Source organism: Danio rerio, chromosome 23, assembly GCF_052040795.2.
Source record: "Danio rerio strain M-AB ecotype USA chromosome 23, GRCz13ab, whole genome shotgun sequence".
NCBI classification, from domain to species: Eukaryota; Metazoa; Chordata; class Actinopteri; order Cypriniformes; family Danionidae; genus Danio; species Danio rerio.
In genome coordinates, this window is record NC_141043.1 from 6,917,731 (window position 1) to 6,930,700 (window position 12,970).

The 12,970-nt window shown below is 36.8% G+C and overlaps 1 protein-coding gene across 13 annotated transcripts in view; it reads left to right on the forward strand.

Moving 5' to 3' along the window:
- The first annotated feature begins 3,024 nt into the window (after nt 1–3,024).
- The window catches only part of si:ch211-117c9.5, a 64,944-nt gene continuing 54,998 nt past the window's right edge, over nt 3,025–12,970 (forward strand). For 9 of the 13 annotated variants that reach the window (XR_015523139.1, XR_015523133.1, XR_015523131.1 and 6 more), the window contains exons 1-2: nt 3,025–3,438; nt 9,013–9,282. Coding sequence is in view for 3 of the 13 variants with exons in the window: in XM_087306521.1 (XP_087162647.1) it covers nt 3,414–3,438; nt 9,013–9,282 (295 nt within the window). In the remaining 10 variants the exon portion in view is untranslated. Of the gene's footprint in view, nt 3,439–9,012; nt 9,283–12,300; nt 12,572–12,808; nt 12,946–12,970 lie in introns of those variants that run through there. The other 4 variants (XR_015523138.1, XM_087306523.1, XR_015523137.1 and 1 more) reach the window with 2 other exon arrangements.

Genomic DNA, 12,970 nt, shown 5'->3' on the forward strand with positions numbered 1-12,970 from the left:
TCCTTATTATTGTCACCGACTCTGTCCCAGTCATTCCCATCGCTGGCCAGCAGAGGTCACCATCACCGGACTACTGACATTACGTCATCCCCAGACACTGATTACCACACACCTGCAGCACATCTCCTTGATCACCACACACTCACATATAAGCAGCACAAACACACACCTCAGTGCGAAGTCTTGTTCTGCCCCTGCAAACACTACTGAGCGTTTCTACTCCTTGCCTGCTTTCCCCGTTGCTAACCCGGACTGTCTATCGACCTTGCCTTGCCTTGCCTTGCCTTGCCTTGCCTTGCCTGCTGCCTGTCTTGAACCCAGCCTGAATACAGACATTGATCCTAGCCGCCTGCCTCCGACTCATGCCTGCTATATCACTCTGTGTTTGCCTGCCGTCAGCCCATCGAACTAATACAACTGTGTTTTATGTGAGTTCGCACACTAGTAACATCTGTGTGCTGTTTATTAAACTGTTTAATAAACATACTGCAAATGGATCCCTCTGTGTCAGACCCTTTGTTACAATTATATCCTATTTATATATATATATATATATATATATATATATATATATATATATATATATCCTTAATATTTTAATTATTTTTCCTATGTAAAGATATTTGTGTATTGCTCTACATCTTGTGTGTATTAAGCAGTGTGTAAGCGAAGCGCACAACTAATGTGCTCTGCGCTGGACTTTAGACTGGCTTTGTTTTGGTCTATTGAAAAATCTATTATAGTTTCTCAAAATAGCAATGCGCTTTAGAACGCCTTCCTTTTTAGACCAGAACACATTTGAGCGCAAATGCATTTGCTATTTAAACAGCGTGGCGCAAAACGTTAAAACGACTCCTGCGCCAAGCTAAAACCAGCAAACAACAATTGCGTTGCACATTGCGGCGGGTGTATGATAGGGCCCATTAAGTCCTTCAGGCTAGTTTGAAACCTACAGGTAAGTGTGCTGGAGCAGGGTTGGAACTAAACTGTGCAGAAACTGAGTTTGACACCCCTGCCTTAAAAACCTATTTAAAGTACTTTAAATGTTTTATATTTTTTACAGACATACAGTGTGATCCTTCAAGTGTTTTGCAGCATATAAAATGTCCCAAACACTATTTTTAACTTTCCAAAGTGGCCGAAAAAGTAGTTTTTACTCTCTGATCGTCAAAACATGTTAAAAAAATTATATGTTAAATATGCATTAAAAACAGTCAGGAAGTGTTTTATGTAAATTCGGACCACGAGTACATATGGAGGATATATGGACATCATTTTTCTCTAAAAGTACATCATATCTAAAGATGATACTCAGGTTTTATTCTAATTAGGTTTCATTAATAAGCCCAAATAGCAAAGAGAAATAAAATATGCATGTAAAAACACTTTGGGCCTTAAGAGGTTAAAGCAAAAAATGTTTCAGTACAAGCGAATCTGGAAAAAAAAAACTGTTTTATTTTGATGAACTTTCATCCAAATCTAACCATTTTCTTAAGCTCTGAAATGACAGTCCTTCTCTATAGATGTCAGTTTGATGGATTGGGTGAAATTTGCTTAGATATGCCCGCTTAAACCGTGAGGAGGAGGACAAAAAAAAACAAACAAAAAAAAACGCCCCTGCCTCTTACTCAATATTCAGTTTTTGTTAGAAATTCATCCTCAAATTGATATATAACTCTGCAGCAACTTCCAATTCCATTTGTTTTTAGTTTACTTTAATGTCAAGCTGGTGTGAAGGAGGTTCTGTTGTAACTAAACAAAATAATAAGCAACGAAACGTATAATAATCCTTTAGAAAAATAAAATTAAGTCTTTCATAGTACAGTATAATTGGTAGTAAAAAGCTGCAGTTCTTACAAAAAAAGATGTTTAAGTGCACCATTAATGTGCTTATTTAAATAATAAAGATTATTACATAAAAGTTCCAGTCTATTTTATGAACTTCTCAGAAATATCAGAATTAAACTTTTAAGTGTACTTGATGTGTACTGAGGAAACTCCAAGTGCAGTGCTCAGCATAATTGAGTATGAAAATGAATATTTGTATCCATTTCTCAGTGAATCAATGCATTTTGGTGCATTTAAACAAAAGAGATTTATTAAACGGATATATTTTTTTAAATAATATTTTAGTCACCAAACATATTTAGAAATTGAAAGATAATACAAAAATTTGACAAAATGTTTCAATTTTTTGCTGCTCTTGATTTGTCCTCTTTTAAGATTTGTATTTAATATTCTTCTATAGCATATAAATTACTAGTTTTTGGACCATTATCAGAAGTTACTTTGTTAGATAAGCTCCAGATTTGGCTTCAGTACTGAATAATCTAATGGATATGCACAAATATAATATTGTATAGCTTCCTATTAAAATTATGATTTAAAAAATAGATTTGTGAGGGGTGTATTTATATATGCTAAACACTATATTTACCCTAATTTTGTGCTCTTTGTAGTTGTGTTTATTGTTTTTTGATTAAGTAACGAATTCATTATTTTAACACTTAATTTTACATATTGTGTTGTAAATTATATAGTCATTTTATATTATATTATATAGTTGTATTATATTATATTACATTATATTATATAGTTGTATTATATTATATAGTTGTATTATATTATATTATATTATATTATATAGTTGTATTATATTATATTATTTATATTATATTATACACATCTACTTAAAGTTGAACTTTTCTTTAGGTGTATAGGCTTTTAAAATGAGCTCAGATTAGATCAGCACTGATAAGGAGTTGCTATTTGGACGCTTTTTACTTTTTATCAGCAATTTACATCCAAATACATTGTTCTGCGTTAGCATATGAACACTCCATCGCTGTGCACGTAAATTAGGGAGTCTAGACATGTTCGGTTTGTGTCAGTACGCGGCTTTGGTCAGGTACGCGTTTGCGCGTGACAACATCAGACACAGCCAATCGCAGAGGACCGCACTTCCGCCAGCCAATCACATTGCCGCACCGAGCGTCATAACTGGGACGCTGCGAGCTGGGCGCTGATGCTTAGAGCGGTGTAATATCCAGCCAGACGGGCAGCGACACATCACACCTGCTTTCCGTTAAATTACTTCACCAACTCTTGGCATTTCTTGAGAATTACTATTATTCTCGTTTAACCGACATCCATGCGATTCTTCAGGCTTACCTTCAAGTGCTTTGTCGACTGCTTTTGAGACCCTCGTCAGCCTGCGACGAACGTCAATTATTATAATTTGGACCTCAATCTCATCAACCATCTGCTAAAGAGCGAGTCTTATACAAACAATCCGACAGCAAACCGGCGGAAAACTACCGAACCAGGCAAACTTAAAAAAAGAAAAGGGTCAAGAACCGTTATTTGTAAATTCTCGGGCGCGCGGCGCTCCTGCTGGTCAGTGCGCGCGCGCCATGTCGCCTGAAGAGCATTTCTCAAGTAAGAATGACTTTATATCTTTATTTGCTTGTTTTCCCACACACAATGGTAATAATAACAACATTTAATGGCCGTGTGTTTACAGAGAAACGACACGAAATGCAATGTATAAACTGACATGGAAATTAATCATAGCAGTGTGCTTTTGTAACTATGCTTCCTGTAGACGCAGGGCTGTTGTAAAAACCATGTGCTATGAACAGGATCCAGATCTGCTGTCTTCGTGTATTTACCTGTATCAAGTGTCTCCTTCACTTTCCTCCTTACATTCGCTTTCTCTCTCACTCAGAGAGTCATTCAATCCGCTCCAATCTGGATTCAACTGCATCTCTGACAGGCATAAAACTGCCACTGATGTCATAGGAACACGACCGTCAATCAAACCTCCACTCGAACGCTCTACCCTGCATTTACAATTAAGTTTACATTCAATTGTTAAACATCAGCTATCGCGATGTTATATGAGCAGGAAGCATATTTAATATTGAGTGTGTAATGATAGGAATGATCGGAAAATAAGTAGTGTGAAACAATGTTCCACGAAAGTGAAACTGCATTATTCTGCTTGTTCTTTAATGCATTTTATTAAAGCATAAGGGATTATCCTCGATTTGAATACATTTTAAATTATCCAAACGTTCGTAGCGACTTGAAGTTTAGTGACAAATATAAAGTAAAAATAATAATGAGTATTTTCTGTTCTATAATCTACTATAATATAACTATATTATTGTAGATTATTATAACTATAATCTTTGTCATTTATTCAATATGTCATAAAATACTCTTTTTCTAATTATTCGTGATTTGTTTAGTACATAAATTGTTGTCACACTAAATGTAATCTAGTGGGGGATGCTTGAAAACCTTATTTTTGATCCATATATTTATTTATTTACATTTTTTTGATGAATAGAAAATTTTAATTAATACGCCCTCATTTTAATATATATATATATATATATATATATATATATATATATATATATATATATATATATATATAATATATATATATATATTTAGAAATCTGTTGAAAAAGATCTTCTCTCCGTTAAACATAAATTAGGGGGGGGGGGGGGACCAGGATGGCTAATAAGTCTGACTTCATCTAATTATATATATATATATATATATATATATATATATATATATATATATATATATATATATATATATATATCCATAACATATTAATGGGCTATTTGCGCATGGACTCATGGACTTTTAATTTTCAGCCAGGCAGTCCAAGGAGTTCCGGTGATGTCTTTCCATTAGGAAATTGTCACGTTTAAGATCAGATTTCTTTAACAATCAGCGATCTTCACTGCCTGTTAGATATAAGATAAAAAAATGGGTATCTGGTCAAACAATAAGCACTGCATTAAATCCATTTCACCCCCGTCATCTCTTTAAAATTTGAAAGTTTATTATACTCCTGTATTTTCAATGAAATTTCTGCGCTCGCCTGTTGCTACTGACAGTGCTAGTGGTTACACAGTCTTTCATCTTGTTTTACACTTGAACAAGTAAATGAATGCTTTAGTCTATTTCACTGAATGTACTGTAATTACATTACAATATCGATGCTGTTAAAACAACATTGTGAAATTGAAAATAGTCACATTAAGCTTTCACCTGGAAGTTTATCCTTGCTGGGAAAACACTAGTTGTGCATAGAGCCCATTGGGCTGCACTAATTTTGCACCATTATTATCTCTCCGGTTACCATTATTTTTGCACCATTATTATCTATTATCCGTTCCAGTCTTGTCTTTAGTACTGACTTATTTAATTTATACACAAATATTTTATTGTACAGCATCCTAGATTATCATTTTGGGGGTGCCGATGTATATGGCTTGCCATCCAACCCTGCTGGGAATTCTGCCGATTATTGTGTTTCTTCTATGTGTTATTTTTAATGTCTCATCGCTGCTGTCATATGTCCATTGATCACTACTGGAAATACTTACTTGTATGTATTAATTTAACAAATATAAAAAAAGACATCCGTAAGAGGTGTACTCATTAATGCTGGACAATGTATATATCCTTCCCAAAATATATCTACAGAGCTCGAAATTAACTTTTTTCCTGGGTAGAACCGGTGCTCATAATTTCAACTATTTAGGAGCACCAGAAAAAAATTAGGAGCATCCACCGAAATTAAATGAGCACCATTGCAAAATTGTATTTTAAGGGATTTATTGTATTTTAAAACAACTATTTGTAATAATTCCAAAATGTATGTCTAATAATTATAGAATATTAATGATGATGAAAATGACAATAATACTAACAATGAATAACATTTCTCATCATCATGCTGCCTTAAATGTGCTTGAATGCAAGTTATCTGCTGTAAAAGTCTGTTACTTTATGAAAAATATATATATGGTTTGCATCAAACGCAAATGAAGCGTTCCAGTAAGAAATATTTATTCTGCACAATTGTTTTTATATGCATGTCAATTTAATAAATAATATTTCTGCTACAAAACAAATGAAGGATTATAATAAATCATTCAATTCAATGCTGAAAGCTGCAAAGCAGTCATCAGTAACTAAATAGCAAAATAATATACACCTCAAGAAGGAACGGACAATAAGAAGCAAGAAAAGTCTCACTTCTATCACTCTTTAAAAGTTTTGGTTTCAGTTTGCGTCATGTTAATGATCTCGTTATGAGCTGATCTTCATTTTTCTGTGTTTGTGGAATAAAGCAGGCGAGTCAGCCGACCCAATATATGAGCAGGCAGAACAGGATTCACGCGATGACTACCAGCGCATTACCGCTCTTCGTTATAAGTCGGTTTCAGTGTAAACTTAGTAAAGGCAAGCTTCTTTGGCGATGATGTGTACAATATTAGATTTTACATTTAGCGGATATTTGCGCTGAACACGCATTGAATGCAACGCACTGAGATTCGGCTGGCGGATCGACATTCACCACATGTCATGATCGCTCTCATCTGCGCCTCAACTTTAGGTGGGAGTTGCAAAACTGTACTTTTCACGCTTCAGCCGTTTGCATTTCCTGCGGTTATTAAAGCTCCCTCCCCGTCATCTATCAGCGGAATGCCTTGAGTGATTGACAGCTAATATGAACCAATACAGCAGCAGGAAAGAGCGATTCAGCACGTTTTTAGAAAAAATCAAAACAGGTTGCACTACATCCATTTTATGCAGTCGCACAAATGCTCCCAAATATATTATGAGGTCGCATAGATTAATTTTCGGGCGCATATGCGACCAAATGGTCTTAATTTCGAGCCCTGATTTAGATTCAGAACAAATTACATAAAAAAAATGAATAAATAAAATATATAAAACATTAACAATTTTCAACACATTTTTGTACCTTGCATTTCACAGCTTTTCAGTGTGTGCTGGTTTAACAAATTAGTGTGCTTTCACACCTAGACTTTTGTTTCAGAACCTGTCTCGTTTGCCCAGTTAGCGCGGTTCGTTTGGCATATGTGAAACCACCAATCGCAAAACAATCGCTCCGAGATTGCTTAAATGCGATGGTCTTGGCTCGATTGAAACAAACTCTGGAGCGGATTGTTTGTAGTGAGAAAGCGATACGATCCAAGCCCGGTTATATCACATTGCTTTATGGATATGTACTAGGCTAGGGGTTTTCAAACTGTGGGTCGCACAGTGAACAAAGGAGGGTCGGGCAACGTCTCGTAGGTGACCCCATCTTTATTTACATTGCGGTGAATCAAAACCAGTACGATTGACGGCAATAACTCAAAAACCTCTTACACTAAAATTATCTAAAGTGTGTTTCCTACAAAAAGACAAAGCTGGTTGTTTCACGGCTGTCTTTTTCTCTTTTTCGCTCGACATTACAAGCACTGCTCCGTTTGAGCCCTCGCAATCTGCGTTTAGCCGGGAGAGCTCACGCTGAGCGGAGCTCTCAGTAAGGGATCGTCGGAAAAGTGCTTATTTTTTTCTTTTTTTTCTTTTTTCCTTCTTTTTTTTTGCTTTGTTCTGCGTGTTTTATTTTAAACACTACTAATTTTCTCTTAAATGAGCACACACAGTTACTAAAGTACTCGAATGCTTCATTATAGATCTGTGCATTCTTACATTAACACCTCTGTTAACAAACAAAACCCAATGAGAGATTCATTGGCTGCTCTTCACTAAAAAACTATGGTAACTTTAATCAATATGCAAATGCAATTAAACGTGAAATAGATTTTATAACTTTATTTAATTTCTGTATAGGCTATTGATTTTAATACGCTAAACTTTTTTTTTTTATTGTCAATATTTTCCAATGTTTGCTATGTATTCTATCATTTGAAGCTATGTGTTGTCCCATATTTTTTACACCCAACGTTGACAGATTGCTAATCAATAAATAGCTAAAGTACTATCTGTTAGTTTTAACGCCAGCTAATGTTATGGAAGGGCATAGATGTTATGGAAAATAGTAATAGTAATGTAACTACCCCCATCAGTCCTTCCTCAAGCAAATGTGTAAATATTAGATCTATTCAGCTATAACGTTAATTGCATTATCATATTTATCTGACGTTTGTCCAGCTTGTAGTAGTCGATCAAAAACCTATTTAGTTTCTTATGACTATACACTAGCAGTGGAATTTACTGCGATGTGACGGGGCTTGATCATAATCAAGAGGCTTGATCAAAGGTTGATCATATTCTCTTCTAAAAAAAATTAGTATCTTTTTCAACAAAATAATTATCACAGTTACAGCCAGCATCCCACAAAAAGCACTTCGAGCCTCATTTTTTGCATATCAAATAGCAAAATCCAAAAAGCCACACACCATATATTTTTGACTGCTTTGAATGGATACATTTTTTTTACCCATTTTTCCATATTAATATATTATGGTGGGTCTTGAGATTGAATTACTTGCCTAGGTGGGTCCCGGAATAAAAAAGTTTGGGAATCCCTGTACTAGGCATACGGCTATATGAAGAGAATTATTAGTAGGGCGGAAGGTCATTCAACACACATCCCAAGTGTCCCGGAAGTTTCGGGGGTCTCCCGCAAATGCACAGAGACTCAGGATGCCCGCAAACGAGTCGCGCGTCTTCTCCCGGTCGTAAAATACCCTTCTCACCCTTCTCACCTTGTCAGACACCACCAAACCACCACCACCCCTGACAGCTGAGCGGGATTCTGCAAAATAAACCCTGACACTGACCAATGTGAGGAGAGTTTACTCACACGTGACTTGTGCTTTTTTGGTCCGTTTAGAAACTTTGCCGTGTGAAAGCGAACCGCTTCAAGAACAAAGAGCAACATTGTAACAATTTGAATCCCTGATTCGGAACAACTGAATCGATTCACAGGTGTGAAAGCACCCTTAGTTAATTGCTGCTGAGATGAAAAGACATCTGTACATTACAATAAGACACCAACAAGGGTTTGAAAGCTCAAACATCAAAAATTCTTGCATGGACCACCTGCTTTAGAAAGTGTTGAAAGGGGGTCCATATCTACATTTCATGTGGAATTGATTCTACACATTCTCAGCTGAAAGCCTGCAGTCTGTAAATCATGTATTGATCTCTCTCTCTCAGATGATGGAGGCTCTTGTGAGGACGAGTCTCAGGAGGATGCAGAAGTCGCCCGACCTTTGGTGTCAGAGACTGAGGGCTCCAACACAGACGTGGCTGAGCCCAGTGTTTGTGCCGGGCTGGTGGACACAGGTGATCCCACAGCAGAACTGGGACATTCAGATCGACAAACATGGAGCAGGCAGATGGACTTCATCATGTCCTGTGTTGGATTTGCTGTTGGCCTTGGAAACGTATGGAGGTTTCCCTACCTCTGTTATAAAAATGGAGGAGGTGAGATACATATGCTCGCAATCATATGATCATATAACTCCGAATAGTTTCAACATAGGCTCATTCTGAAAACATACCCCTATATACATTCCTGGAGATCGCAAATTATGTAGCCAGAATTACGTATGGCTGCATTTCGTCTTTAAAACGGGGCTATAGGGCGGTATGACGCTGTTTCTTTTCGCGCTTACCAACTATCCCCTTACCTTCGTATGGACAACTAGCGGGAAAGTTAACAGTTTGTTCAGTGGCTCGCCGCATACGTTGGTGGACTGGTGACGTAGAGCAGAGTTGACTGCGATGATGGGGTTTGAGTACGGTGAAGAATGGTTTCAAAAAGGTAAGACAAAAACAAAAAAAAAGTAAATAACAGGGTAAGAATAGGGTAAAATCTGAAAATGTGGTAAAGATCAGGCTGAGGGTTTTTTCTTTTTCTGGATTGCTTTTGAAAACACAATTTTCTGAACTGCTTTTGGGTTTAGGGAAGTGGGTGCGTGGTTCAATTGGTACTTTTGAAAACACTATTGGTTGGGTTTAGGGAAAGAGGAGGTTGGGTCAGTCGATCAGTCAGTCAGTCGACAGCGAAGTTTAAGGTTTAAAAAAGCGCACACAGCAGCCTCTGGTGGATTCGCGAAAACAAAAACTGCAAAAAACGTGCCTCCTGGGACATATTTGGAGCTCTCCAGAAATGTATATAGAGGTATATTTTTAGAATGAGTCTGGGTTGTGTAGTTTGGTCTTAAAGTCTTAATTGCTTAAATTAAGTCTGTGTAATGTTATGTTGGGCAGTGGCGCAGTAGGTAGTGCTGTCACCTCACAGCAAGAAGGTCGCTGGGTCGCTAATTCGAGCCTCGGCTCAGTTGGCGTTTCTGTGTGGAGTTTACATGTTCACCCTGCGTTCCTCCGGTTTTCCCCACAGTCAAAAGACATGCGGTACAGGTGAATTGGGTAGGCTAAATTGTCAGTAGTGTATGAGTGTGGATGTTTCCCCAGAGATGGGTTGCGGCTGGAAGGGCATCCATAAAAAACTTGCTGGATAAGTTAGCAGTTTACTCTGCTGTGGCGACCCCAGGTTAATAAAAGGACTAAGCCGACAAGAAAATGAATGAATGAATAATGTTATGTTGTAGTTCAAGGACAGTTAAAGGACAGTCTTTACACACAGTTTGTGTGTGTGTTTTGGGGGTTTTGTGTTTGTGTTTTGTCTGTTTTCTTGTTACCATCCTCTTCAGTGACTGGAAAACCAAAATGTTTGCTATGTTGGACTTATAAGAGGAGGAGGCATCCTCTATTTTAGCTGCACCCTTATTGGCCTGCTACTGCTGCTGGTTCAAGCAATCTGAACGCGTGTGACAGCATGTGCATGTGACAGCAGTGACACTTTCGTATTGTTACACCCCTAGTAGTGCCCAATTATAACAACAACATTATTATCCTATTTGTCATCTGCTGTTTAGGCTTCTGATTGCCATTGATATTGGAAGTTATCCCAACACATTATTTCTCTGTGCCGTTATCATTATATTTGTGGCATGGACTCTGATATTCCTTTAAACTTTTGTTGAATGTTTTTGTCCATGTGGTGAACAGGTCTAACAGACTAAAACAAATCAAATGAAATAAAGTGTCTGATGGTTGAGATAAGTTGGAAGGTCAAAGCTTTGAGAAATATAAACGTGGGCCCGACAGACAGGAAGCAAGAGGAAGAACAATGACTGCCTAATGTTCAGGGCCTGAGTTTATCAAAGGTTGAATAAGTGACCCTCTGTTCTTTGTTCTCCTCTCCCTCTATCGTAACATTAACCATCTGCGCAGCTCTTCTGACGCACGTAGGTGGTGATGTATGTTATCAGCTTTTTTGTTTCCCCTTCACTGTTGTTTTCTGTGCCAGCAGAAACATGTCAATAAGTCAGCGCCAGAGTAATAGGATTCAGACGACATCTCAAGAACAGTGTCAGTTGTGTTGTGCGGAGTTGATGCTAAACAACTGCATTCTTCATCTGTTCGTAAACAACATGATTTGTGGAGGAGATGTGCTCTTTTGTGCTATTTTTCTGGCATTCACAAATAAAACATTTTAGGAGTTTACACCCCGCAAAAATATAAATTTACTAAAAAAATACCAAAATTATTCATTTTTAATCTACTTAAGCACACTGAAGTCCAAAACGTTTCATCGCATTCGTATATTTGAAAAATTTATCAATCAGAGAAACCCTACATATTAAAGGTGCAATAGGAGATCTTTAAACAATGCTAATGTTAGCCTGATAGCACTGGAAGCCTACATCCTACCCTCAAAATTTTCTCCACACCTCTTGACCACATGAGAACAACATCGAAAACGTCATCCTACGCTCTCAGAAATAAAGGTACACGAGGTGTCACTGGGGTGGTACCTAAAAGGTCCATATTAATACCTTAAGGGTACATATTAGTACCTAAAAAGTACAAAAGTGTTCCTCTTAAATTTCTTAGGTACTGGTACCAATATGGACCCTTTAAGAACAAATGTGTACCTTTTAAAAGGTACTACCCCAGTGACAACTAGTACCTTTATTTCTGAGAGTGTATATACATTTCTGGAGATTGCAAATTATGTAGGCAGAAGTCTGTATGGCTGCATTTCGTCTTTAAAGCAACAAAATCATGCTACACAGTAGTATGACTAGGGTTGCGTATCGTTTGTTGGTTATTTTGATACCAGTGCTAAATCAATACTTTTAAAATGGTATCGGTGCCAAAATGGTGCCTAAACCGATACTTTTTAGCCACAAAATTATTTGACAAAATAATTTATATATAATTTATATAATTCATATATATATTTCTACAACAGTTCTGTCCGGTTCTCAAATCTGATTGGCTGATAGCCGTGCGATATTCTGCAATATCAGAATTCATTACCCTTTGTGTATTACTCCGCCCACAAACAGCCAGCAAAAAGCAGACACTACAGATCTAAAGTTTAAAAGATGCTTGTTCAACTGTTTAACTGTCAGCTTATGATTTGAATCCAATGTGGAAGAAAGTAGTTCCACATACAAAAGGGTTTTTGAAACTCTCCGTGTTTGATTTTGTTTTAATATACACAATTTTGTCGTCAAACTGTTGTATAAATGCAATATCACACTCGTAGCAGTGCGATATGGCTGTATATCGCCACTGGTGGGAGGCGTACGATGCGACCGAGTGCCGATATACAGCCATATTGCACTGCTACGAGTGTGATATTGCGTTTATACAACAGTTTGATGTTGAGCAAGCATCTTTTATACTTAGATCTGTAGTGTCTGCTTTTTGCTGGTTGTATGTGGGTGGAGTAATACACAAAGGGTAAAAAGGCTGTAGAAGTTGTATATATATATATATATATATATATATATATATATATATATATATATATATATATATATATATATATATATATATATATATATATATATATATTCATTTACATTTTCTATTCTATTCATCTATTCAACTCAAAGTAGAGCCGCTTCACCTACATATTGAGAGAAGCCAGTTGAGGTGACCCGGGCATCTATTTAGGATGCCTCCTTAAGTAAATGAATGCTATTTTAATGCATTGCCATGCATTTTAGTTTACCATAAATGCAGTATTTAGTTCCTTATGTTCTGTAGTTCAAAAAGCACTCTTAAGTAATTGCATTTCATATAAATGTAA